Genomic DNA, 27,177 nt, shown 5'->3' on the forward strand with positions numbered 1-27,177 from the left:
TACTATCACCCACCTAGCTTGCGCCGTTGTGCCGTTCGGGTTAAGTTTGACACATATTGGATTTGTTGACAATGCGCAGCAGGATTTTATCACTTCAAGGCTTGCCTATTCCTGGATCAGGTATGTTATGTATACAGGCGGGTTACATGAATATATAGTTAAAGATTTGTGTGACACCCCGTTTTCTTCTAGCTGCAGAGTGCCTGGCGGTGCTGTATCCTGTCTCACCTTGTGTCCCAATTTCTGTCCAGGGACTGTCTTTCTTCTTCCCTGGCTGGTACTTGGGAAGAAGGTATAAGTTCATCTGGGACCTCAGTTCATGACAGACATAGAGGTCAAGCATCATTGGCTAGGCAAGGGCAGCCTTTTTTCTTACAGGGGTGAGGGGCCAAGTTGCACCCATAGGAGGCGCTTATACCTCCACTCTGCCCACCCCCCACAACCCTCAGTCCAAAGGCTGTTTGAAGAGGACTTTCACCATCTGTCTCCTGTGGGAGGCGGAATATCCCTGTTTGTTGAGGAATTAAAAGATACCACCTCGGGCGCCTGGACATTACAGTTTATACAGCAGGGGTACTGCCTCCCATTTGCCTCTCGCTCTCCAGACCACCCCCATGCCACCAACCTTTGCCTCTGGAACCTCTCCTACCGGAGAGATCTGTCAAACAAGGCCATAGAGATGGTACCCTGCTCGGAACGAGGCTGGGGTTGGTGCCCATCCCACTTTCTGGTGCCAGAGGTCTGAGAACCATCCTGAGTCTGCAGCCTCTGAACTTGTCTTTGCGCAAGGACAAATTCAAGATGGTCACTCTGGCTCAGATTCTCCAGGCCCTGGACGTGAATGGCTGGCTGGTCTCCCTGGATCTCCAAAATGCTTGCTTCCATGTGGCTATCCACAAGAAACACAGAAAGTACCTGAGATTCAAAGTGGGGAATTGTCATTTCCAGTTCATATTCCTGCATTTGTCTTTCTTCAGTACCCAGGATTTTCACCAAGCTGCTAGCGGTAGTGGCTCACCTCAGGAGAGAAGGCATTCATGTTGTTCCCTACCTAGATGACTGGCTCATCCAAGCCCACTCACCGGATCTACCGTCTGCACACCTGTACCGAGCGTGCAGCCTATTGCACAGCTTGGCTTCTCCCTGAGCTGCAAGAAGTCTCAAGTTTCCCTATGCCAGTCCTTCTGATTTTTCAGTGCTGTCTTGGACACTCTCATGGGATGGGGTTTCCCGCCCGAGGACAGGGTGGCAAACATCTACAAGATGGTCCTGGTTTTCCAGCCACAGGCGACAGTTCATCCTTGGCTTTTCTGTGCTTGCTGGGTCTTATGGCCTGCTACATCTTGAGGCCTGCCTGTGCATGAGGTTGCTACAATGGCTTCTGAGCTCACAGTGGTCACAGTTTCAGGGCCGAGCATTGGACCGTCTACTGGTCTCAGAGAGAGAGTGTCCAGAGACCTGCAATGGTGTTCCGTGAAGGACAATCTCCTGAAGGGGTCGCTATTTCGTCAACTTAGGCCACAAGTGACTCTAGTCATGGATGGGTGCCTGAAGGGCTGGTGTGTTCCCCTCCAAGAACGTACCTTATGGTGAGCGGACTGTGGTCCCCATTGGAGTGCCGGAAGCATATCCATCTGCTGCAGCTGAGGGTGATCAGGCTGTGAACGGCAAGATGGTACTGGTCTGGATGGGCAATAATGTAGCCATGCATTACCTCAACAAGCAAGGTGGCATGGGCTCCTTGCCTCTGTGCAGAGAAGCAATACAATTGTGGTTCTGGGTGCTGGAGAACAGTGTGTCTCTCACTGTGGCCCAACTGGCCGGCAGGGAGAACATGCCAGTGGATGCACTGAGCAGACAATCAGGAAGTTCTGGAGGAGATTTTCTCCCACTGGGGTAATCCTCAGGTGGACCTCTTCGCTTCCAGTGAACGGGAAGTGCAGGTATTTCTGCTCCAGGGAATTTCCTCATAAGGGAGCTCTGGGAGATGCCTTGATGATCGAGTGTGACTTTGACCTACTGTGTTCCCACCAATCCTTGTCATTCCGCTGGTTCTCAGGAGACTGTGTCCGTTTGGGTCCACAATGATCTTGATCACTCCGCACTGGGCCCGGAGGACATGGTGCCTGGAGTTGCTCGACATGGCCATCTGCCCTCCCTGGCTTCTACCACAGAGGACGGACATCCTCTCCCACTGGGGGGGGGGTCCTGAACTGAATCCATGAAGCCTGAACCTTCATCTCTAGCTGAGGTATAGGGAGTGGGATCTGGACCCTTTTACTTGCTCCATTGTCTCTGTGTTGGAGTTTCTTCTGTATTTGGCCTGAATGGACCTGAAGATTGGTAGAGTGCAGAGTAAATGTCCCCAAGGGGTCTTTCTAATATGTTTCCACGATGCTAGTTTGTTGTTTCAGCATGTGACTCAAATTTAGTGTTGACATTTTTAATGGGCACTCTGTTTGAGCCCTGTTTGACCCCCTTAATTCTTGTTCATTAAGACTGCTCACACCAATTTTCCTGATTGCCATCACTTCCGTGAGATGGGTGAGATGGGTGAGTGAACTCCAGACTGGATCTGGTAGGGGCTCTGAAGTTATAAGTCTCTCGAACAAGGGAGTACAGAACTGATAGGCAACTTGTCGTAGGTTACGCAGGCGTCCAAGCTGGCAGGGCTGTCACCAAACGGACCCTGTCTCAGTGGATGATTCTCTGGGTCTCGGAATGCTATGATCTGGCAGGCAAGGAGATCCCAGAGGGTCTCGGGTTTCACTCCACCAGAGGATTGTCCGCCACTTCGGCTCTGCAATGTGGAGAGCCTTTTCTGGATATTTCCCAAGCGGCTACGTGGACAGCATTATTCTTTAGACTCTGTCTGGTCAGAATGTTCGTTTTGGCAGGGCTCTCCTTCAGCGTGTTCTGGTTGAGGTGGTGTCCTTGCTACCCTCCCTCCTCCAGATCATTGTACTGCTTTGGGAGCCTCTCACAGATGAGGAATCCATGGGAGGAAGGAGTCATTAGAAGAACAAATTACTTACCTCTCAGGAAGGTTCTTTCTGGTGGACGTTCCTTGCACGGATTCCTCATCACCCTCACTACCTGCCCCTCTTGGGGTTGGTGGTATAACTTAGTTCTGCAGTCCCTCGGTGTCAAAGTCCTAGGCTAAGAGGGTTGAACTGTGGACACGAGGTGCTGTGCCGCCACATATACTGGCCCCAGTGTCATGTCCGCATGGGGCCCGTAGAGGTGTCGACGGAAACGTTTCTGAAGAGCAGCTGCACTGGGAGATGGTTATCATAGATGTGGAATCCGTGGGAAAAACGTTCATCAAAAACATTACTTAGTGGCAAGTAATCTGTTCTTCACACCTGGTACATGTCGTGTATGTATGAGGGGCCACATTCTGGCCTAAATGTTATATACCTGAGCCACCCTCACCACCCCAGTTGGCCAGAGTTATTAACTGCCCCAGAGGATACTCTGACTGCCAGGCGGGACTTGAGCCCTTGTCTCCTTCTGCCTCTGAGAGGGTGGGTGAGTGTGTATAGACAACTTGCACAGGGGGAGTCTAGTGGTTATGGTGGGGTGGCATGTTCTGTATCACCAACACTCTCTCCTTCAGGCCGGGCTTCATCTGCGTGTCTCATTCTGCGTATTTGAGTGGGTGGGTAAGTGTGATTAGTGCCACTAGCTCCTTCCATAGGGGAGCCTAAGGGTTGTGGTAGGGTGCGCATGTTCTGTATCACACACTCTTTCTCTTCTCACTGTCTGCATTTGAGGGTGCGTGAGTGTGTTTAGGGTCTCTGGCTCCTTGCACAGGGAGCTCTTGTGATTATGGTGTGAATGTTCTGGATCACCCACACTCTTTCATTTCTCACTGTCTGCATGTGAGGGTGCGTGAGTGTGTTTAGGGTTTCTGACTCCTTGCACAGGGAACTCTTGTGATTATGGTTTGAATGTTCTGGATCACACACACTCCTGCCTGCAGAGGCTGCTTCACCCGCTTATCTCTTACTGCCTGTACAAGAGGGTGGGTGTGTTTAGTGTTCCTTGCTCCTTCCACAGGGGAGTCTAGTGGTTATGTTGGGGTGTGCATGTTCTGTTTCAACCACATTCTTTTTCTATCTCCTGCAGGGGAGATGTTCATCCCGTACTACATTGGGAGAGTCATCGACATCTTGGGCTCCAAGTACCGAGAGGCTGACTTCCATGCTGCCATCTTCTTCATGGCCGTCTTCTCTGTGGCCAGGTCAGTGCCAGTCCTTGGTGGTGGGTCTCAAGCTGCAGCTCTGTAAGATACCACCCAGGGGCCCTCTGGGAAGGCTCTGACTTGTATTGTTTTCTCAGTGGCGCATGTTGCAATGGGGTTATACCCCACTTACCCTGCCAACATATAAGTGTGTCCCTGAGAGGGAATGGATGGAGGACCTTTCAACAGGAGACCGCTTTTTCTATAATTTGGGGTGTCCCGTTGATTTCATACAATGCTCTACTGCTGAGAGCTGGCAATGGTGCCAGTGGTCATTGCTATTCTATAATTTGGGGTGTCCTGTTGATTGCTTATGAGTTGTCAATGGTGCCAGTGGCCATTGATATTCTGTCATTTGGGGTGGGGTGTCCAGTTGATTTCTCACACTGCTCTACTGCTGAGAGTTGGCAGTGGTGTGTAAGGAACTCATGGGGCCTCATTACGAGTATGGAGGTAGCCATGCCCTTAACAAGGGCATGGCTGCCTCCATACCGGGTTCCATGTCTGGGTCCCACGAAAGGGGACTTACCGGGCCATTCCGACCTTCGAGGGCCCAGTAAATCCCTTTCGCGGGACCCGGTACTTCCCCATTCCCATTTCAGCCCCCATAGGGCTCACTGGGAATGGGGAGGGTGCTAACAACGGGCCCGTTGTTAGCACCCTCTACTGCTAGCGGGTCCCGTTAAGGACGTCTGGTCAGACCAGACGTCCTTAGCGGGTCCCGCTGCAGACCTCGGAATAGGGCAGCTCGTAATGAACAGTGCCGGTCCCGTACCGGCACCGTTCATTACGGGACCACCAGGGTCCTAATGAGGCCCATGGTGGCAACAGTAAAGACAGACACAAGTGATCACAGTTCAAGGTTGTTTATTAAACTGTATAAGTAGGTTGGAAAAATGCCTAATGTAAACCTAAATCTAAGATGGGAACAAGCTACGACCATCAAATCATAATAAGGCAGTCCAAGTGGCGTCTTGCCAAATAAAAGAGCCTATACTAAAAAAAACCTATTGCCATTCCTTACGCTAAATACAAAAAGAAATGTGGGATAATGATATGATATGATTGGTTATTTATAATGCGCTTAATACGCAGAGGTTTCTAAGCGCAGACCCGGGGATCGAACCTGTGTTGCTCCGTGTCATTTTGCTGCCAAGGCGAGCACGTTGCCGCTGAGCTATCCTCCCAAGACAGTGCTCTTAAGAAAGAAGGACGCGTTCACAAATAATAAGTCAGGATGTGGTACTTGAGGTCTCCCTTCCCCACGTTTTCAGCACGGGACAAGGGTGGACTTTGGAGCACAGCACGAGCTGACAGTTCCGCTTTCAGCAATCAGGTCATTCAGTGGTTAAGTCTCTTTTCTATCAAAAAGTCTCTTGCCGCCGTGGGCCTGATGTAGTCAAATAATCAAACAAAGAATTCCTTTTCACGTATACTTTGGGTGATGTCTTTCGCCCCTAAATCCCCCTCTTTTGGGCACAGATCCTTAGCAAGTTCCTTAATGGTACCAGGACCTCAGATGGTTATGTTCTTGGGTTTGCAAGGGCCTGTCTGGTTTAAAATAATAAACAAAAGTTCAAAGTTCCTTTCTGTTTGTACGTAATCTTTGGGCGATGACTGCTTGGATCTCCCTTGTTCGGGCTGAGACCCTTTGGCATTCACTTATCTTCAGGTGATGGCTTTTCCCCCTTTGGATCTCCCTAGTTCGGTTCGGACCCTTTTTGGCATTCACAAATCTTCGGGTGATGTCTGTTCACCCCTGAGTCACCCTCTTCCGGGCTCAGACCCTTCTCAACTGTTAGCCTCCCTCTGCCGGGTTCACTATGGCTTTCAACACAATGTTCTTTGCGACTTTCACAAATCTTAATGTCTTTTTAACCAGTTTCCTGTGGACATCCCTCAGTCGGGGTCACTCTTGTCAACACACCGTATTTCGGGACTTTAGACTTCGCCCATCTTTATCGGCATCCCTTGTTCAGGTTCACTCTTGCCAATCTTGTCTTTTGCATTCAATTCTTACAATGCAGGATTCACTTTCCTTAGCTTCACAATCATCTGTTGGTCAAAGACTTTCGACTGTACAGAGGATTTTACAAGACGCCTGTATGACTACCTTGACCCCTCTCTTCACCTTTCCCAAGGCCGTCTGGTTATAGTAGTTTCAACAGTTGGGTAATCGCCCAGAGTTTACTGAGTAAGCACCCACGTGGTGCCGGACTCCTCTGCTGCTGGTTTTCCCCCTCTTAACATCAATAGCTCTTTATGCTTTCAAAGTTCAACTAGCCATTTGCAACTTTTCGTTCAACACAGTTCGGTTTCTCATCGACTCTCTCCTCCACTCACCGGCTGTGATGAACCGCTTGGCTTTTTTTACCTCGGAGTCCAGGTTGGTACCACTGAGACCAGCGTCTCTCCCTGGCTTGGTTATCAGCAGAGGAGGGTCTTGTGTACCATACATCTGCTGCAACTCACGCTGGCTATTGTTTGCGGTCTTACGATTCCTTCTGCAGAGGTCTCGCAGGCCTTGATTGAAAAAGGCAAGGTCGCTCCTCTCCTTGTCACCCTCTTGGTAGGTGCCGTCTTTCTCCTCCTCTTGAACTGCCGTGCTGAGTTAGCTGCCTGGATGTACGGCCTGCCTTGCTCGTAGAGTGGTCTCATGCTCCACCTTTTATCCCTGTGGGTAAGGAAAAGGGCTATTGGGTGTGTGTGATTCAGGTCAATTGCCTGACTTTGTCTGACCCTTGTGTTGGGACACGTCAGGTAAATGGCTTGAGTGTTAGTCTGTCGTCCTTCGTAATGTGGGAAAGTGTTTGCATCGGAAAAGGGGGGGGGGTAAAGTGTTTGTGTATCCTATGTGGAAGGCTGGGGAAAAGTTGTCATGAGAAGGGGGATACCGCGTCTCACCCGTCGGTGTCCAACTTCCACTCCCTGAGGACCCCCCACCCAGGTGATCCTCCCTCACTGGTCCACCCCCAGGGACTAAATCCAATAGTGATGGCCATGTCCTGGCCACCTGAATGACAGATCCCCGGGGACTAGTTAGGGAGACACCGTCAGGTTTCTCATAGGTATCAGTGGGCAATGATATTTCTATAATTTGGGGTCTCGCGTTGTTTTCTTGAAATGTTCTACTGCTGAGAGTTGGCAGTGGTGCCAGTAGGCATTGATATTCTATAATTTGGGATGGCCCGTTGATTTCTCACATTGCTGTTCTGCTGAGAGTTGGCAATGGTGCCAGTGGGCATTGATATTCTATAATTTGGGGTGGCCCGTTGATTTCTCACATTGTTGTACTGCTGAGAGTAGGCAGTGGTGCCAGTGGGCATTGAAATTTGTATAATTTGGGGTGTCACCTTGATTTCCTACAATGCTCTACTGCTGAGAGTTGGCAATGGTGCCAGTGGGAAGGGCAGAGAGAAGGGACTTATTCCCAAACATACATGCGAAGTCTGGGTGAGTGTGTTCTGTTGTGAGGACGTGGGCAGAACTTTTTACGATGAAAACGCTGCAGATTTCCTAGTCGCGTGGCACTAAAATGGTGGGAGTCCTTGGGCTGGAGGAGGAAATGGATGCACCCTCTTTGGGGGGAGTGTTTGGGGGCATGTGGGACGTTCAATGGTGGGAGTCCAGATACTTGAAGAATCTAAAATGAAGATCTGGGTAAATTCCAAAAGAATATCCATCCACCTCAAACACACATACACACACACACTGTGATGGAGCGGCACCAAACGGAGGCACACTGACTCTTCCAGATGTTCCAAGGGTGTTTATTTGGGATTTTCTCACAAAATCAGCGGGGTTGTCTGTAATCACCAAACGTCTGGGTAAGCCAGGGTTTTGGGGAATTTGGCACTAAGGCCCCCCCCTCTCTCTCTCTCAACTCTCTCTGTCTTTCCCCCACCGTAGCCTAGATGCCCATAACTGGATTAGTGGTAACGTTCGGTGACACCGACTATATGTATCTTCTATTACTCAAGGTGGATTCCCTAATGCACTGGCTGTCAGACTCCCTCAGGATCTTCTAGCTTTCCCTCACCTAACCCTGCCTAGTGTTCTAGGGAGTGGGGTATGGTGCCTTCAGTAACACGGTGTCAGTCACTCAGCACTCGTGCCCAGCCGCACCTTGCCCTTCTATGCTGGTGTCCCACAGTGTTCTCCTGCCGTCCACGTTACTGTCTCTCTGATGTCCCATTCCACCTACCTTTCTCCACCCTTGCATGTGACCTTCCTCCACCCTTGTATGTTACCTTCCTCCACCCTTGTATGTTACCTTCCTCCACCCTTGTATGTTACCTACCTCCACCCTTGTATGTTACCTACCTCAACCCTTGTATGATACCTACCTCCACCCTTGTATGTTACCTTCCTCCACCCTTGTATGCTACCTTCCTCCACCCTTGTATGTTACCTTCCTCCACCCTTGTATATTACCTTCCTCCACCCTTGTATGTTACCTTCCTCCACCCTTGTATGTTCCCTATCTCCACCCTTGTATGTTACCTTCCTCCACCCTTGTATGTTACCTATCTGCACCCTTGTATGTTACCTTCCTCCACCCTTGTATGTTACCTATCTCCACCCTTGTACCCTTGTATGTTACCTATCTCCACCCTTGTATGTTACTTTCCTCCATCCTTGTATGTTACCTTCCTCCACCCTTGTATGTTACCTACCTCCACCCTTTTATGTTACCTTCCTCCACCCTTGTATGTTACCTTCCTCCACCCTTGTATGTTACCTTCCTCCACCCTTGTATGTTACCTTCCTCCACCCTTGTATGTTACCTACCTCCACCCTTGTATGTTACCTTCCTCCACCCTTGTATGTTACCTTCCTCCACCATTGCATGTTACCTTCCTCCACCATTGCATGTTACCTTCCTCCACCCTTGTATGTTACCTTCCTCCACCCTTGTATGTTACCTTCCTCTACCCTTGTGTGTTACCTACCTCCACCCTTGTATGTTACCTATCTCCACCCTTGTATGTTACTTTCCTCCATCCTTGTATGTTACCTTCCTCCACCCTTGTATGTTACCTACCTCCACCCTTGTATGTTACCTTCCTCCACCCTTGTATGTTACCTTCCTCCACCCTTGTATGTTACCTTCCTCCACCCTTGTATGTTACCTACCTCCACGCTTGTATGTTACCTTCCTCCACCCTTGTATGTTACCTTCCTCCACCCTTGTATGTTACCTTCCTCCACCCTTGTATGTTACCTTCCTCCACCATTGCATGTTACCTTCCTCCACCATTGCATGTTACCTTCCTCCACCCTTGTATGTTACCTTCCTCCACCCTTGTATGTTACCTTCCTCTACCCTTGTGTGTTACCTTCCTTCGACATTGTATGTTACCTTCCTCCACCCTTGTATGTTACCTTCCTCCACCCTTGTATGTTACCTTCCTCCACCCTTGTATGTTACTTTCCTCCACCCTTGTATGTTACTTTCCTCCACCCTTGTATGTTACCTACCTCCACCCTTGTATGTTACCTACCTCCACGCCTGTATGTTACATTCCTCCACCCTTGTATGTTACCTTCCTCCACCCTTGTATGTTGCCTTCCTCCACCATTGCATGCTACCTTCCTCCACCATTGCATGTTACCTTCCTCCACCCTTGTATGTTACCTTCCTCCACCTTTGTGTGTTACCTTCCTCTACCCTTGTGTGTTACCTTCCTTCGACATTGTATGTTACCTTCCTCCACCCTTGTATGTTACCTTCCTCCACCCTTGTATGTTACCTTCCTCCACCCTTGTATGTTACCTATCTCCACCCTTGTACGTTACCTTCCTCCACCCTTGTATGTTACCTATCTCCACCCTTGTACGTTACCTTCCTCCACCCTTGTATGTTACCTTCCTCCACCCTTGTATGTTACCTATCTCCACCCTTGTACGTTACCTTCCTCCACCCATGTACGTTACCTTCCTCCACCCTTGTACGTTACCTTCCTCCACCCTTGTACGTTACCTACCTCCAACCTTGTACGTTACCTACCTCCACCCTTGTACGTTACCTTCCTCCACCCTTGTACGTTACCTATCTCCACCCTTGTATGTTACTTTCCTCCACCCTTGTATGTTACCTACCTCCACCCTTGTATGTTACTTTCCTCCACCCTTGTATGTTACTTTCCTCCACCCTTGTATGTTACCTACCTCCACCCTTGTATGTTACCTATCTCCACCCTTGTATGTTACCTATCTCCACCCTTGTATGTTACCTATCTCCACCCTTGTATGTTACTTTCCTCCACCCTTGTATGTTACTTTCCTCCACCCTTGTATGTTACTTTCCTCCACCCTTGTATGTTACCTTCCTCCACCCTTGTATGTTACTTTCCTCCACCCTTGTATGTTACCTTCCTCCACCCTTGTATGTTACTTTCCTCCACCCTTGTATGTTACTTTCCTCCACCCTTGTATGTTACCTATCTCCACCCTTGTATGTTACCTATCTCCACCCCTGTATGTTACTTTCCTCCACCCTTGTATGTTACCTTCCTCCACCCTTGTATGCTACTTTCCTCCACCCTTTTATGTTACCTACCTCCACCCTTGTATGTTACCTACCTCAACCCTTGTATGTTACCTTCCTCCACCCTTGTGTGTTACCTTCCTCCACCCTTGTATGTTACCTATCTCCACCCTTGTATGTTACCTATCTCCACCCTTGTATGTTACTTTCCTCCATCCTTGTGTGTTACTTTCCTCCACCCTTGTATGTTACCTACCTCCACCCTTGTATGTTACTTTCCTCCACCCTTGTATGTTACCTACCTCCACCCTTGTATGTTACCTACCTCCACCCTTGTATGTTACTTTCCTCCACTCTTTTATGTTATCTACCTCCACCCTTGTATGTTACCTACTTCCACCCTTGTATGTTACCTATCTCCACCCTTGTATGTTACTTTCCTCCACCCTTGTATGTTACCTATCTCCACCCTTGTATGTTACTTTCCTCCACCCTTGTATGTTACCTACCTCCACCCTTGTATGTTACCTTCCTCCACCCTTGTATGTTACCTACCTCCACCCTTGTATGTTACTTTCCTCCACTCTTTTATGTTACCTACCTCCACCCTTGTATGTTACCTACCTCCACCCTTGTATGTTACCTATCTCCACCCTTGTATGTTACTTTCCTCCACCCTTGTATGTTACCTACCTCCACCCTTGTATGTTACCTACCTCCACCCTTGTATGTTACCTTCCTCCACCCTTGTATGTTACCTTCCTCCACCCTTGTATGTTACCTACCTCCACCCTTGTATGTTACCTTCCTCCACCCTTGTATGTTACCTTCCTCCACCCTTGTATGTTACCTACCTTCACCCTTGTATGTTACCTTCCTCCACCCTTGTATGTTACCTTCCTCCACCCTTGTATGTTACCTTCCTCCACCCTTGTATGTTACCTTCCTCCACCATTGCATGTTACCTTCCTCCACCCTTGTATGTTACCTTCCTCCACCCTTGTATGTTACCTACCTCCACCCTTGTATGTTACCTACCTCCACCCTTGTATGTTACCTATCTCCACCCTTGTATGTTACTTTCCTCCACCCTTGTATGTTACTTTCCTCCACCCTTGTATGTTACTTTCCTCCACCCTTGTATGTTACCTACCTCCACTCTTGTATGTTACCTTCCTCCACCCTTGTATGTTACCTACCTCCACCCTTGTATGTTACCTACCTCCACCCTTGTATGTTACTTTCCTCCACCCTTGTATGTTACTTTCCTCCACCCTTGCATGTTACCTACCTCCACTCTTGTAAGTTACCTTCCTCCACCCTTGTATGTTACCTTCCTCCACTCTTGTATGTTACCTTCCTCCACTCTTGTATGTTACCTATCTCCACCCTTGTATGCCACCTACCCCCACCCTTGTATGTTACCTATTTCCACCCTTGTATGTTACTTTCCCCCACCCTTGTATGTTACCTACCTCCACCCTTGTATGTTACCTACCTCCACCCTTGTATGTTACCTACCTCCACCCTTGTATGTTACTTTCCTCCACCCTTGTATGTTACCTACCTCCACTCTTGTATGTTACCTACCTCCACCCTTGTATGTTACCTACCTCCACCCTTGTATGTTACCTACCTCCACCCTTGTATGTTACTTACCTCCACCCTTGTATGTTACCTTCCTCCACCCTTGCATGTTACCTTCCTCCACCCTGGTATGTTACCTACCTCCACCCTGGTATGTTACCTACCTCCACCCTGGTATGTTACCTACCTCCACCCTGGTATGTTACTTTCCCCCACCCTTGTATGTTACCTACCTCCACCCTTGTATGTTACCTACCTCCACCCTTGTATGTTACCTACCTCCACCCTTGTATGTTACCTACCTCCACCCTTGTATGTTACTTTCCTCCACCCTTGTATGTTACCTACCTCCACTCTTGTATGTTATCTACCTCCACCTTTGTATGTTACCTACCTCCACCCTTGTATGTTACCTACCTCCACCCTTGTATGTTACTTACCTCCACCCTTGTATGTTACCTTCCTCCACCCTTGCATGTTACCTTCCTCCACCCTGGTATGTTACCTACCTCCACCCTGGTATGTTACCTACCTCCACCCTTGTATGTTACCTTCCTCCACCCTTGTATGTTACCTTCCTCCACCCTTGTATGTTACCTTCCTCCACCCTTGTATGTTACCTATCTCCACCCTTGTATGTTACTTTCCTCCACCCTTGTACGTTACCTATCTCCACCCTTGTACGTTACTTTCCTCCACCCTTGTATGTTACCTTCCTCCACCCTTGTATGTTACTTTCCTCCACCCTTGTATATTACCTTCCTCCACCCTTGTATGTTACCTTCCTCCACCCTTGTATGTTAGTTTCCTCCACCCTTGTATGTTACCTATCTCCACCCTTGTATGTTACTTTCCTCCACCCTTGTATGTTACCTTCCTCCACCCTTGTATGTTACCTTCCTCCACCCTTGTATGCTACTTTCCTCCACCCTTTTATGTTACCTACCTCCACCCTTGTATGTTACCTACCTCCACCCTTGTATGTTACCTTCCTCCACCCTTGTATGTTACCTTCCTCCACCCTTGTATGTTACCTTCCTCCACCCTTGTATGTTACCTACCTCCACCCTTGTATGTTACCTATCTCCACCCTTGTATGTTACTTTCCTCCACCCTTGTATGTTACTTTCCTCCACCCTTGTATGTTACCTACCTCCACCCTTGTATGTTACCTACCTCCACCCTTGTATGTTACCTTCCTCCACCCTTGTATGTTACCTTCCTCCACCATTGCATGTTACCTTCCTCCACCCTTGTATGTTACCTACCTCCACCCTTGTATGTTACCTTCCTCCACCCTTGTATGTTACCTTCCTCCACCCTTGTATGTTACCTTCCTCCACCATTGCATGTTACCTTCCTCCACCCTTGTATGTTACCTACCTCCACCCTTGTATGTTACCTTCCTCCACCCTTGTATGTTACCTTCCTCCACCCTTGTATGTTACCTTCCTCCACCCTTGTATGTTACCTACCTCCACCCTTGTATGTTACCTATCTCCACCCTTGTATGTTACTTTCCTCCACCCTTGTATGTTACTTTCCTCCACCCTTGTATGTTACCTACCTCCACCCTTGTATGTTACCTACCTCCACCCTTGTATGTTACCTTCCTCCACCCTTGTATGTTACCTTCCTCCACCATTGCATGTTACCTTCCTCCACCCTTGTATGTTACCTACCTCCACCCTTGTATGTTACCTTCCTCCACCCTTGTATGTTACCTTCCTCCACCCTTGTATGTTACCTTCCTCCACCCTTGTATGTTACCTTCCTCCACCCTTGTATGTTACCTTCCTCCACCATTGCATGTTACCTTCCTCCACCCTTGTATGTTACCTACCTCCACCCTTGTATGTTACCTATCTCCACCCTTGTATGTTACTTTCCTCCACCCTTGTATGTTACCTACCTCCACTCTTGTATGTTACCTACCTCCACCCTTGTATGTTACCTACCTCCACCCTTGTATGTTACCTATTTCCACCCTTGTATGTTACTTTCCTCCACCCTTGTATGTTACCTTCCTCCACCCTTGTATGTTACCTACCTCCACCCTTGTATGTTACTTTCCTCCACCCTTGTATGTTACTTTCCTCCACCCTTGTATGTTACTTTCCTCCACCCTTGTATGTTACCTACCTCCACTCTTGTAAGTTACCTTCCTCCACCCTTGTATGTTACCTTCCTCCACTCTTGTATGTTACCTTCCTCCACTCTTGTATGTTACCTATCTCCACCCTTGTATGCCACCTACCCCCACCCTTGTATGTTACCTATTTCCACCCTTGTATGTTACTTTCCTCCACCCTTGTATGTTACCTACCTCCACTCTTGTATGTTACCTACCTCCACCCTTGTATGTTACCTACCTCCACCCTTGTATGTTACCTACCTCCACCCTTGTATGTTACTTACCTCCACCCTTGTATGTTACCTTCCTCCACCCTTGCATGTTACCTTCCTCCACCCTGGTATGTTACCTACCTCCACCCTGGTATGTTACCTTCCTCCACCCTTGTATGTTACCTTCCTCCACCCTTGTATGTTACCTTCCTCCACCATTGCTTGTTACCTTCCTCCACCCTTGTATGTTACCTACCTCCACCCTTGTATGTTACCTATCTCCACCCTTGTATGTTACTTTCCTCCACCCTTGTATGTTACCTACCTCCACTCTTGTATGTTACCTACCTCCACCCTTGTATGTTAGCTTCCTCCACCCTTGTATGTTACCTACCTCCACCCTTGTATGTTACCTACCTCCACCCTTGTATGTTACCTATTTCCACCCTTGTATGTTACTTTCCTCCACCCTTGTATGTTACCTTCCTCCACCCTTGTATGTTACATACCTCCACCCTTGTATGTTACCTACCTCCACCCTTGTATGTTACCTACCTCCACCCTTGTATGTTACCTACCTCCACCCTTGTATGTTACTTTCCTCCACCCTTGTATGTTACTTACCTCCACCCTTGTATGTTACCTTCCTCCACCCTTGTATGTTACCTTCCTCCACCCTTGTATGTTACCTTCCTCCACCCTTGTATGTTACCTTCCTCCACCCTTGTATGTTACCTATTTCCACCCTTGTATGTTACCTATTTCCACCCTTGTATGTTACTTTCCTCCACCCTTGTATGTTACCTTCCTCCACCCTTGTATGTTACCTACCTCCACCCTTGTATGTTACCTATCTCCACCCTTGTATGTTACCTATCTCCACCCTTGTATGTTACTTTCCTCCACCCGTGTATGTTACTTTCCTCTACCCTTGTATGTTACCTACCTCCACCCTTGTATGTTACCTACCTCCACCCTTGTATGTTTCCTACCTCCACCCTTGTATGTTACCTTCTTCTCTACTCCTCTACTCACTACTACCACTACCTCCTACCACTGCTCCATTACTCAAACCTACTACTACCTCTTCCCGCTACTAGAACTTCACCTCTCTGCCACTACTATTCCTCCACTACTTCTCCTACCTCCGCTCTACTATCACTTCTCCTCTGCCACTTCTACTGCTTCCACTTCGCTACTTCTCACTACCACTACGTCTCTGCTATTACCACTACTACCACCTCTATTTCCAACCTCTACTCTTCTTTCACTACCAAAACCTCTACATTTAAAAAAAAATCTTTTTATTGTGTTTTTCACCAAATACACAGAGACAGCATTTGCAAAGCATTGAGGTACGATGAGCTCCATGCTGTACAGGTTGTCAGGCTCACGCGTTGCGTGCATAATTGAACGTTCCTTCCACCCAGACCCTCCCTCCTTTAGACAACCTTGCGTTTGTTCCCAGCATCATCCCCCGCTGAATGTCCATCGGAGGAGTTCAATGACCTGGAGAGCAGGTAAGCCTGATGGGGACCCCAAATATCTTTAGGTCTGGCAGTTGTTGGAACCATATCTCTATAATCTGTTTCCATAGTGATGGGGATGCAGATGTTACGCATACATCAATAATCAGATTGACACAGGAAGTTGGCAAACATCAACTGTTTTAATAGCAAGTCTTTAAAACAGGGAGTACAATGGACATCAATGGACGCCGCACAGCTCGCTCAACGAGTTTTCTCTTTTATTAAACATTTAATAAAAAACACAACTTTATACTAAAAATGTATCATCACTGACGTCATACTACATGGAAAAATAAGAAATACCTACAGGGATTTGTGATAGGCTAAAAGAGAACGTCTGAATATACTTTCTATAAGAGCGGGGACTGTGATTGGATCTCTATGGTCAGGTGGACAGCAAAGCCCACCCAAGTGCAAGTCATCTTCCGTGTTAGACTAATACACAATGTTCTATTGGCTTCTCAAACTATAGGACTCCTTGCTACGTGGCCCTCTACAATTGGTTGGCAAGCTTATGCCCTTCTGGAATATTCCACTCGCTAGCAGCATGCAAGCTGGTACCCCAGGAGCTGGGAGTGTTGGCCTGGTCATGCCTCCCCACCCAATTAGCCCAACATTCATCATCACTCCTCCCGTCTGCCATTCAATTAAGTCTTTGAACTTGGCCGTGCAGTAGTCTCTCGTCTCTGGGAATAAAAGGGAGTGTGAGCACAGCCTCATCTTCTGGTTTCGGTTTAGCTCGACCCAAAGTCTATTTTCATCTGACCATGTGACTAGAGACCAGGTTTTGAGCTCCTTCGTTGCATTTAATACTATTATATGAAGAAAACCTGGCACTTCTAGTGTTTTTCCGGTACAACTCCAGCAGGAGCTCGGCTCACTTCTCACATTCATTGTATCTTCTAAAGTAGATAACCAGGCTCTCAGCAGCACGACTCTTGACATTGGGCCAGGCAAGCCTTCTCGAATCGTTGTTGGCTGTCAGCTGTTTATTCAAATGCGCCACACTTTTAACCATTCTATTCTTCGGGGTCCAAGTTTGCTAAAATGCATCATGGAACATCCCGATTCTATAGATTGAAAGCAAAGAAACAACTCCGGTCTCGAGTGAAGCAGCAACAACTTCAGATTCAGAAGCGTCAACTAGCACCAACGAAAATCCACCCAAAAAAACTAATTTTTTAGAGGAGATGAGGATGCTCGGTCTAGACGGCAGAAAAAAACCCACCAAAAACATGGGCAAAGGATCATGAGGGTCAGGAGGAAGATGAAAACAAGGAGGGGACAAGGGCACAAGCTACTCAGAGTCAGAGCAAGGTTCAATAACACGCTCTGGGAAGAAGAAGGCACAATAGCGCCTAGCAACTCTGACAGAAGCATCATCAATCTCTCAAAGTATGCACTCAACCAGGATCAAATAAAAGTTCTCCAATACGGATTCAATTTCTGCCCCACAGCAGGATATGATTACATGGAAACCAGAATAGACTTTTTCAAATATATGAGAAAGATCCGTCTGAAGAAATTTTTCATTTTGAATCCACCCAAAACGAAACCCAAATCAAGTCTATCTGGTCGAACAGCAGTAGCAATTGAGGATTTTGAAGCTTTAACTGTTCTGGCTGAACTAAAATCCACTGATCTATCAACAGATCTAGGCGCTGATATCACTCCAGAAATGCTGAACATAGAAACCGATTGGCCCATTATGAGCACTCTAAAAGCTAAATCAAGATTCAATCCTATGTTTCAGCCAGGTGGCAAAGTTGAAGCCTTTCAGGATTTGGTAATTCATGACCTGAAGAAAGCCAGATCATACAAAAACACCATGAAGCCAAACTTCTCACTCAAAGAAAGAAAAATTCTAAAAGAACTGCAAGAAATTGACCATGTGATCATAAAAACCTCAGATAAAGGAAGTAACATTGTAATTCTTGATAGAGAAGACTATGTGAAGGAAGCGCAACACCAACTTGGCGATGAACATTGCTACGAAAAACTTGAGGAAAATCCATTGGAATCCATAAAAATGTAAGTTGAGTGCTTTCTGCCTAAATGGCAGGAATTGAATATGCTTGATGATAATGATTGGAAATATCTTTTCAACAAAAATCCCATTATCCACACAATCTACTTCCTGCCAAAAATCCATAAAAATCCGATTTGCCCCCCTCGAAGACCCATTGTTACCCTGAACGGTGCCTCACTAGAAAATATGTCAAAGTAGGTTGATCAAACATTACTACCTTTAGTTTTAATGTTACCTTCTTACCTACGTGATACGAAAGACTTCCTCAGCAAAATTTAAGGAATCACCTGGGAAAGAAACTTTATGTTTGCCACATTGGACGTAGTATCACTTTATACTTCCATCCAACACAACGACGGCAAAAAAGCATGCAAATATTTTCTAGACAGCAGATCGTTAAACTATCTGAGTCATGGACAAATGATTATGGAAATGGTAGACCTATGCTTGACTAACAACGTATTTCTCTTTGACAACGTCTATTACAATCAACTACGTGGAACGGCAATGGGAACAAGCTTTGCACCAGCCTATGCAAACCTCACTATGGGTTGGTGGGAAAAATTCATTTTTGAAACAAAATGGTGGCGTCCCGCCACATATATTTACTTCAATTTGCATTTTAATTTTCTGCAAAGATTATCTCAATCGACATGCTGAATATCAAAGACATTGTATACTCATGATTAGCCGAGGTATAAATACAAAAAGAAGAATCTCAAGGTTGACTTTTAGTTTATTTCTTTAACTAAGGTCAAAGCACAAGAGGAAATAGGGGTTCAGCTTCCCTTAGTATTTAGTCATTTTTATGAACAACACTTGCCTTCAAGTTGGCAAACATATTGAAAATCGAACAAAACAAAAAGAAAAGGCAATTTTCAGACACACTTTTCAAATTATTTGTATATGGTCCTAGAATTGCTAGTGCATGAACATAAGAGCAGGGCAATTGTTACAGCAATTATGATCACATAGGTCATGCAACAGTGAATAGTAAACCAGAATTAGGTTTTTACAAAGAGCATCCTGGTAGTTGTTTCCAAGGTGTGTTACGTTCTTGAGGGAGGTAACCAAGTCTTTGGGAAAAATTAATTGTCTGGACTGATGCTAATACCAAGTACACTGACCAAGTTGTCCTCTGGTTATGGTACAGTGACGATTTGTTTGTCCTATGGAATGGAAAAGAACAAGATTGGCTAGATTTTGTGACTATATTGAATGTCAACAACTTAAATCTTAAATTTACTGAGACCCATAGCCAAGAATCTTTAATCTTCTTAGATGTCCTGGTAAAAACGGACAAAAAAGAAATTAGTACTGAACTTTACCGTAAACCCACAAGTTCGGACATGCCATTATTTGCGACAAGTAACCATCTGACTCCACTTAAATGGAGTATACCATACAGTGAGTTTGTCAGGATTCGACGCAATTGTAGCAAGTTGGACTGCTTTGATAGGGAGTGTAAAATCACAGCCTGAAATTTCAGTAAACAAAGATACCCAAAGGCTATTATTGAAAGAGCTTATATCAAAGCTCGAAATCTAGACCGAGCGGCATTGCTCTCTACCAATCGAATACCTGAACAATCTCTTGAAACCGATGATGTAAGACTGATACTCATGTATGGTTAACATGCCAAAACAATAAGGCAAATATTACAAAAACACTGGCATGTCCTGAAAACTGATGAAGCTTTATTTCCGTACATGGGGCAACGCGTCAACATAACCTACTGGAAGTCAGTCTCCATCAAAGACACACTAGTCACAAGTTTCATGCCACAGAAAAATGTAACTCAAGTGGAACCCACGTGGCTGAACAAAAGAAATATTGGTTTTTCGAAATGCACCAAATGGAAAGCCTGCCAATTTGCACTGAACAAAACCAGTTTTACAAATCCAATACTGGGGCATGAAGTTGAAGTCAAAACTAAAATCACATGCAATACCGAATTCGTGGTATATGTTTTATTGTGCTCATGCAATCTCTGGTATGTGGGCAGTACCATTGGCAAGTTAAAATTGAGAATTTTGCAACACATGCACGCCATAAAAAACGTAGATGCCTCATACCCCTATGGCAGTACATTTTAGAGACCAACATCAGAGCAAATTGGACAGCTTTAGATTTTTTGGAGTGCATCACATTAAGCTCAACCCACGTGGTGGTAATCGAGAGCTTGAACTGAGACAGATGGAGACACGTTGTATTTTAGACTTCCAAACTAAAAAACCAGGTGGACATAACTTGGATGAAGAATTGTACACATTTCTTGGGACATAATTCGCCTTTAGCATTTGAACTCTGACAAATTTTCTGTAGTTAATCACAGATAGCAATGCTTTGCCTAATTTTTTGATATCTGAGCATATTTTAACATTTTTCAAAATTCAAAAATCTTTTTTATGTGTCTCTTTTAGTGAAAATTGCACAGCCTTTTTAGCTCCAATTTCTCTGATCTCTTTCCCTTTTTTACTTTTCCTTTGCCTATACTTCGGCCTTCATTTCCCTAAATTCTGGTTTTATCATAATTTATATTGTATACTGATTGCCAGTATCAATATATGTTTACAGCACTATGCACTTTATGAATCCATTTTCTGTCTATACAATCAATGAGTTTACTGACAATTAATTAATTGTCCGCATGTGAGGAACAATGATGAGCACTATGCACTTTAGAACTTTTTGGTTTTATTGATGACTAATGTTTACAGCACTATGCACTTTAGAACTTTTTGGTTTTATTGATGACTAATGTTTACAGCACTATGCACTTTAGAACTTTTTGGTTTTATTGATGACTAATGTTTACAGCACTATGCACTTTAGAACTTTTTGGTTTTATTGATGACTAATGTTTACAGCACTATGCACTTTAATGACAATCCCGAAAATGTTCGAGGCGTCTAAGTATCATGTTTCCTCTCTTTCCTTATATTTATGGGACAATGTGTAAAAGAAGATCTCTCATTGAATCTGATACAGTGGATTTTTTAATTTCATGGCCTAAACATATTGGGAAATCCAGCCTGCTCCTCTGAAAGTTAGTCAACAAGGCACATTGATGTCTGCTATATTGCATTGTATGTATATACTTTGAGCGGTATAACACTTCAAAAACCGCCGGTCTACCATAAACTTGTTATATTTTTATAACATCGACGACAGTGTGAATGATATCCAACACACTCCAAAATAGCCGCCTGCAGTTCCACAAAGGAGAATCCCTATGGATTGAGAAAAGGTGAAAGAGAAAAGAGACTAACAGGGTAATTCATAGAATCCAGCGCACAAGTAGCGCACGCGGCTGGCGCACAGCGTGCGCCTGCAATAGTCTGCGCCAGCCGCGTGCGCCAAAACCGAATCCGGCGCACAGCGTATTCATGGATTTTAGGCACCCAAACCAGCCGTGGCGCAGAGTATCGCAGCGACCCTGCAGCAGCGCCAGTAACGCCCCCAAGAACGCCCTCGCGCAAGGAAAAGCCATCAAAATCGCTAAATCATCGCAAAGGGCTGCGCTAACCCTGGACCAGTTTACAGGGCTGCCAAACAAGGAACGCAAAGCGGGTAACGTGCATATCAGGGGTACGCGTGAAGTTATACACGCGATTAGCCAGGGTACGTGTATTACAGGGGTATGCGGGAAGTTTAACATGCAATTAGCCAGGGTACGTGTATTACAGGGGTACGCGGGAAGTTCAACACGCGATTAGCCAGGGAACGTGTATTACAGGGGTACGCGTGAAGTAGAACACGCGATAGGCCAGGGAACGTGTATCACAGGGGTACGCGGGAATCATCACACGCGAACAGCCAGGGTGCGTGTATTACAGGGGTAGCGGGAAGTTCAACACGCGATTGGCCAGGGTACGTGTATTACAGGGGTACGCGTGAAGTAGAACACGCGATAGGCCAGGGAACGTGTATTACAGGGGTACGCGGGAATTATCACACGCGAACAGCCAGGGTGCGTGTATAACAGGGGTAGCGGGAAGTTCAACACGCGATTGGCCAGGGAACGTGTATTACAGGGGTACGCGTGAAGTAGAACACGCGATAGGCCAGGGAACGTGTATCACAGGGGTACGCGGGAATTATCACACGCGAACAGCCAGGGTGCGTGTATTACAGGGGTAGCGGGAAGTTCAACACGCGATTGGCCAGGGAACGTGTATTACAGGGGTACGCGTGAAGTAGAACACGCGATTGGCCAGGGTACGTGTATCACAGGGGTGCGTGGGAATTATCACACGCGAATAGGCTGGGTGGGCCCTCACAGGTGTACCCTGTACACCCTCCACGGCCCCTGCAGGCAGCCCACAAAACAGGGGACTACCCTGCACACCTGATCATGTCCCCCTGCACCCCCATCCACCAGGGGCACCCTCCACCAGGCCCCCACCCATGTCTCCCACCACCCCCACCCCCCAGCAGTGCAGGGGCACCTGCCATCAGGCCCCCACCCATGTCTCCCACCACCCCCACCCCCCATCCACCAGGGGCACCCTCCACCAGGCCCCCACCCATGTCTCCCACCACCCCCACCCACCAGCACTGTGGGGCACGTGGCCAGCAGGCAGTCAGGCAGAAGCAGATGGCAGGTGGGAGCGTGCTCAGGGCTCTGGGGGACTGTAATTCGGCCTCCTGGCCAGGAGCGTGGTCTTTCGTGTTTGGACGCGTGGACAGCCTGATAGGGAGTGATTTAGCACGTGAAAACCCCACACTCAGCGAATCGCGCGAAAACCCGTCACCAGCATATGTGCGTCTATAGTTACCTGCACGTGCAGTGTCAAAGCGTGTGATTGGTGAAAATGGATCTACACGCAGGAGTGACAAAGCGTGTGATTGGTGAAAATTGATCTACACGCAGGAGTGACAAAGCGTGTGATTGGTGAAAAGTGAGCTACACGCAGGAGTGTCAAAGCGTGTGATTGGTGAAAAAGGATCCACACGCAGAAGTGACAAAGCGTGTGATTGGTGAACATGGGCCAAGCACGTACACGCCGTAAGTGACGCTGTACGTGTGGGCCTGTATATAAGGTAGTGTTGAACACCATTTCCTTGTACGTGCTTTTCGTGGAGAGCGAGTGGGTGAATTCTGTACTTCTTGTCGTTTCACACGCGATTTACTTCACGGCGTTTCCAGTTCGTACTCCCTGTTACCTCTGACAGCTTTTTCTCTTTTTCCTCTTGTACTGGTTTACCTGGGCCTGTTCCCTCAAACAGTGTCCCCTTCTACTGTTGTCCTGTCTCCTCAGACAGCGTACACATCTTCTTTTGGCGGGGGTGTTGCCAACCAAACGCGCTCATTTTTCACGCTCTTTTACCTGGCAGACGGTGAGTCACGCACGTATCTAACTTCTGTGCTTGCCCCGTGTGTAGCCTACCCCTTCAGAGGTCATTCTAGGCTGCGTGTGACACGCATACGTTCATTGTGTTACTGGATGCCACAGCGTAGTGCAGGGTTTTCCATCAGCACACGTGGTCTAGGAGGGGTATTGTGCACGTTCCTTAACTTTTCTGGGGTGCCTGTGCGTTGCGTGACCCGTCATCTTTCCCCAGGGGTGTCATATAGCCTTGCCACTGCACTAGGGTACGAATACCATCTGGTACCCAACCCCTTTGACACCCAATTGCCCAGGACAATTGTGCACACCGACTCCCATACGCACAATAACATCAATGCCATGGTTGGGAGGCGTGCAAGCCGTAAGGGTGGCAAAGGTGGCCGAGCCACACGTGGTGGCCGTGAAGGATCCTCTAGGGGATGTGGTTGTGACTTGCAGGGTGCCCCTGTCCCCCCCAGTCTGGAGGACCAGTCAGGGACACCCATGCCCCCCCCCCCCCCCAGTTGAGGGTCATGTGGCTGATACCAACCCTGATCAGCCCTTGTTGGACCAGCCCATTGTGGCAGCAGACCTGTCCGAGGGTGATCCCATCGCTGACATCCAGGTCAGCAGGTCCACTGCACGTGCACCGGTGCACATTGGTGTCATCAGGGCACGCGCATCTATGCCAGATAGGTCATCTGCTGGCCCCCGTATCCAGGGTGTGGCTCCATCCACCCCACCTCTCATACACCCTGCCAAGACTGTGTCGGTCCTAGTTCATGCACCTCAGATCAGGCCTGACCCCATCCCACTACCCCCAATGCCTGCACCTACTCCCATGCTGAGTGTGCAATCCCACACACCCAGTACTGAGTCCACCACGGCTCCTGCCCCTAGTGTCCACAGCGGCGTAGGACACTCTGGATCCCCACCCCCTTCCAAGCGCAAGAGGAAGAGTGCACGTCCGGCACAGGCTGATGCCCCAGGCACGGCTGCACAGTCCGGCCCATCAAGGAAGCCAAGCTTCACAGACGCCGAACTGAATGCACTTGTTCAGTATGTGTCAGATCATGATAGGGAAATGGTCATCGTTGCAGGGTCCAAGACCACACATGCCAGACGCCAGGCACACTGGCAGACCATTGCTGACAGAATAAGTGCCCTTGGAGTAGTGAGGCGCACAGCTAGTGATTGCCAGAAGCGCTGGAATGACCTTAAGCGCAGGGCAAAGGATAAGCTGGCCTCAAGTCATGCCGCAACCTTGGTGACTGGAGGTGGGTCCCCAGCACAGGAAATAGAACTCACACCACACGAGTCCGTAGCTGGATCCTACGTCACCGAGGGACAACTCCAAGGTGTGGGAGATCTCCCTGATTACGAGGCATCATCCGGTGAGTGCACATGCATGTGTGTATTATCCATGTGCATGGTGTGTGTGTGAAGCATTCATGTTGGGTGCCTGTCAAGGGGGTGTGTGGCAGAGTTGATAGTGGCACCCATGTGCCTCATCCAGTATGTTCAGTGCAACACCATCTGCCCACAGCACTATCCCTACTGGCAACAGTGCACATATGGGCCGACACCATGGAAGTTGCCCTTGAATTGTCATTTTGTCACTACATTGTTGCTCATACTCCCCTGTCTATTCATCTGATGTCTTACATACCATTCCTATACTTTCCCCCAGCCATTCAAGTTTCATCTTCACATGCCTGACATGCAATGATACCACATGCTAATGCGTCCTCTGTATATAAATGCCAACCAACATGCTGTCATACTGTGGATGTTGCCTTGACATCCACCTCCTACCTGTGGGCTTTGGTACCGTCTGGTTTCGAGCCCCATTCCCTCACACTCCATGCTGCTCTTCATGGTCTATCTTCCATGACTTCTACAGTTCAGACCATCGTGCCCTACTCACGACACCTGCTTGCCAAAAGTCAAATGACGGCACCCTGCCCTCCAATGCGACCCACCCTATTGCTGACCAGTGCATCTGAGCCTACTCAAAGCTAACTCTCACTGACATCTGCTCATACATGCCTTTGCCTGTCCCATAGACCCTTCACATGGTCCCTGTCCTCTCTCCTTGCTCCTCTTCCACCATCAATGGTGGGACCCGTTGGGGTGTACTCCTGGCCTCCTTCCAATCCTCAGAGGCCACTATTGATGTGCATGGTAATGGGAGCGTCTCAGTCCAAGGCCCTTAGGCCAACCTCAATCTCCTTGAGAAATGCTACCCACATCTCATCAACTTCCTTACCTCTCCTGCTGTCCCCCCTCCTCTCTCCTCATCAATCCTGCACTGCCTCCCTGCACCCTCCCATGAACCTTCTCCGCCTCCCACTCCAACTCCTACACATGCTGCACCTCTGATCTCTAGCACTCCCCGTAAGTCCTACAAGGCTGTCAACCTTCTCCACAATTACACTCCTTTCACTGCGGCTGCATCAGGCATTCCTCCGATATCTGTCACTTACATGAGGTTATGCACCTTGACATCCTTGGTCTCATGGAAACATGTCTGACGGCCAGCTCTGTCTGCATCCTTCACACACTCCTACCTGATGTTCAGGAGACCCTCTCCTTGGCCCGCCACTACTGTGCAGGGGGGGTGTGCCCTTGGCTTCCCTGAGGGTATTCCTGCCACTGTCACTCCTACTTAGACCTACTCCACTCTGGAATGGCTTGTGTGACGTCTCTCTCCACCACACCTTGACATTCACAAACTGTGCGTACTGTGTCTGGGAAAACTGGTCAAATGTACTACTTCCTTTCTGAGTGTCCTCACCTCTCCTCCTCACTCATGTCCCCAGACACAGAAATCCTCTTCCTTGGTGCTGTACGCATCCACCTGCATGCTTGTTGACGCCCCCACGTGACCTTTCTGTGACCTCAGCAACTCCCTCTCACCCTCTAGACTCCCGTCTGTCCCTACTCATTCTGCAGGGCACACTCTTGATGCTCTGATCTCATCTGACTTTCCCCTCTCCGTCCATCTCTGCACTCCTCTCTCCTGGAGTGATCACATTCTCCTATCCTCCCAGCTCACCCTCACCACCCCACAGGCAAAGCCACCCTCACCACTGTCACACACCTTCTTGGTATTCCGACCCATGAAGTGTGTGTCAGTCGAGGCTCATGCTGCCAAAATCTCCCCCCCATCCAGCTCCCCCTTAGGCTCACTCCCATCCTGACAGGGCCCACTCCATGCTCCACTCCATGTCAGGTACACTGGATGTCTTTGCCACGGTCATGACCACCTGTCTGAAGCCCCATGCCAATGCAGAGTCCTGGCATGACTCGGATCTTGTGAACCCAAACCACAGGTGCCGGGTGGCAGAGAGGGAATGTCCTGCATCATGGCCACCCTCTGGCAAACTGGCCTGCCACATGCTTCAAAGGCAATAGCGCCTCACCCTTTTCACCAAGATGAGATCCCCAATCCAAGGGCACATATCTGCGGCATGTGACAACTCTGCAGGACACATAGAAATCTGCAAGGACCTTGCCGAGCCAGATGCAGTGTGTACCTCCCCTGTCCCCTCCGAGCCCACAGCACTGCATGATTGTCTCTGTACCCCTATAGGCCACCCCCCCAGCACTTGTCT

At 48.0% G+C, this 27,177-nt stretch overlaps 1 protein-coding gene across 5 annotated transcripts in view; it reads left to right on the forward strand.

The window, feature by feature from the left end:
- Window positions 1-27,177, forward strand: part of LOC138522059 (antigen peptide transporter 2-like) — a 268,133-nt gene that overhangs the window by 59,144 nt on the left and 181,812 nt on the right. For all 5 annotated transcript variants that reach the window (XM_069635292.1, XM_069635296.1, XM_069635293.1 and 2 more), the window contains exon 3: window positions 4,132-4,246. In XM_069635292.1, the coding sequence (XP_069491393.1) occupies window positions 4,132-4,246 (115 nt within the window). The remainder of the gene's footprint in view (window positions 1-4,131; window positions 4,247-27,177) is intronic.

The sequence above is a fragment of the Ambystoma mexicanum genome, chromosome 13 (assembly GCF_040938575.1).
Source record: "Ambystoma mexicanum isolate Mex_15411 chromosome 13, UKY_AmexF1_1, whole genome shotgun sequence".
In the NCBI taxonomy this organism is placed as follows: Eukaryota; Metazoa; Chordata; class Amphibia; order Caudata; family Ambystomatidae; genus Ambystoma; species Ambystoma mexicanum.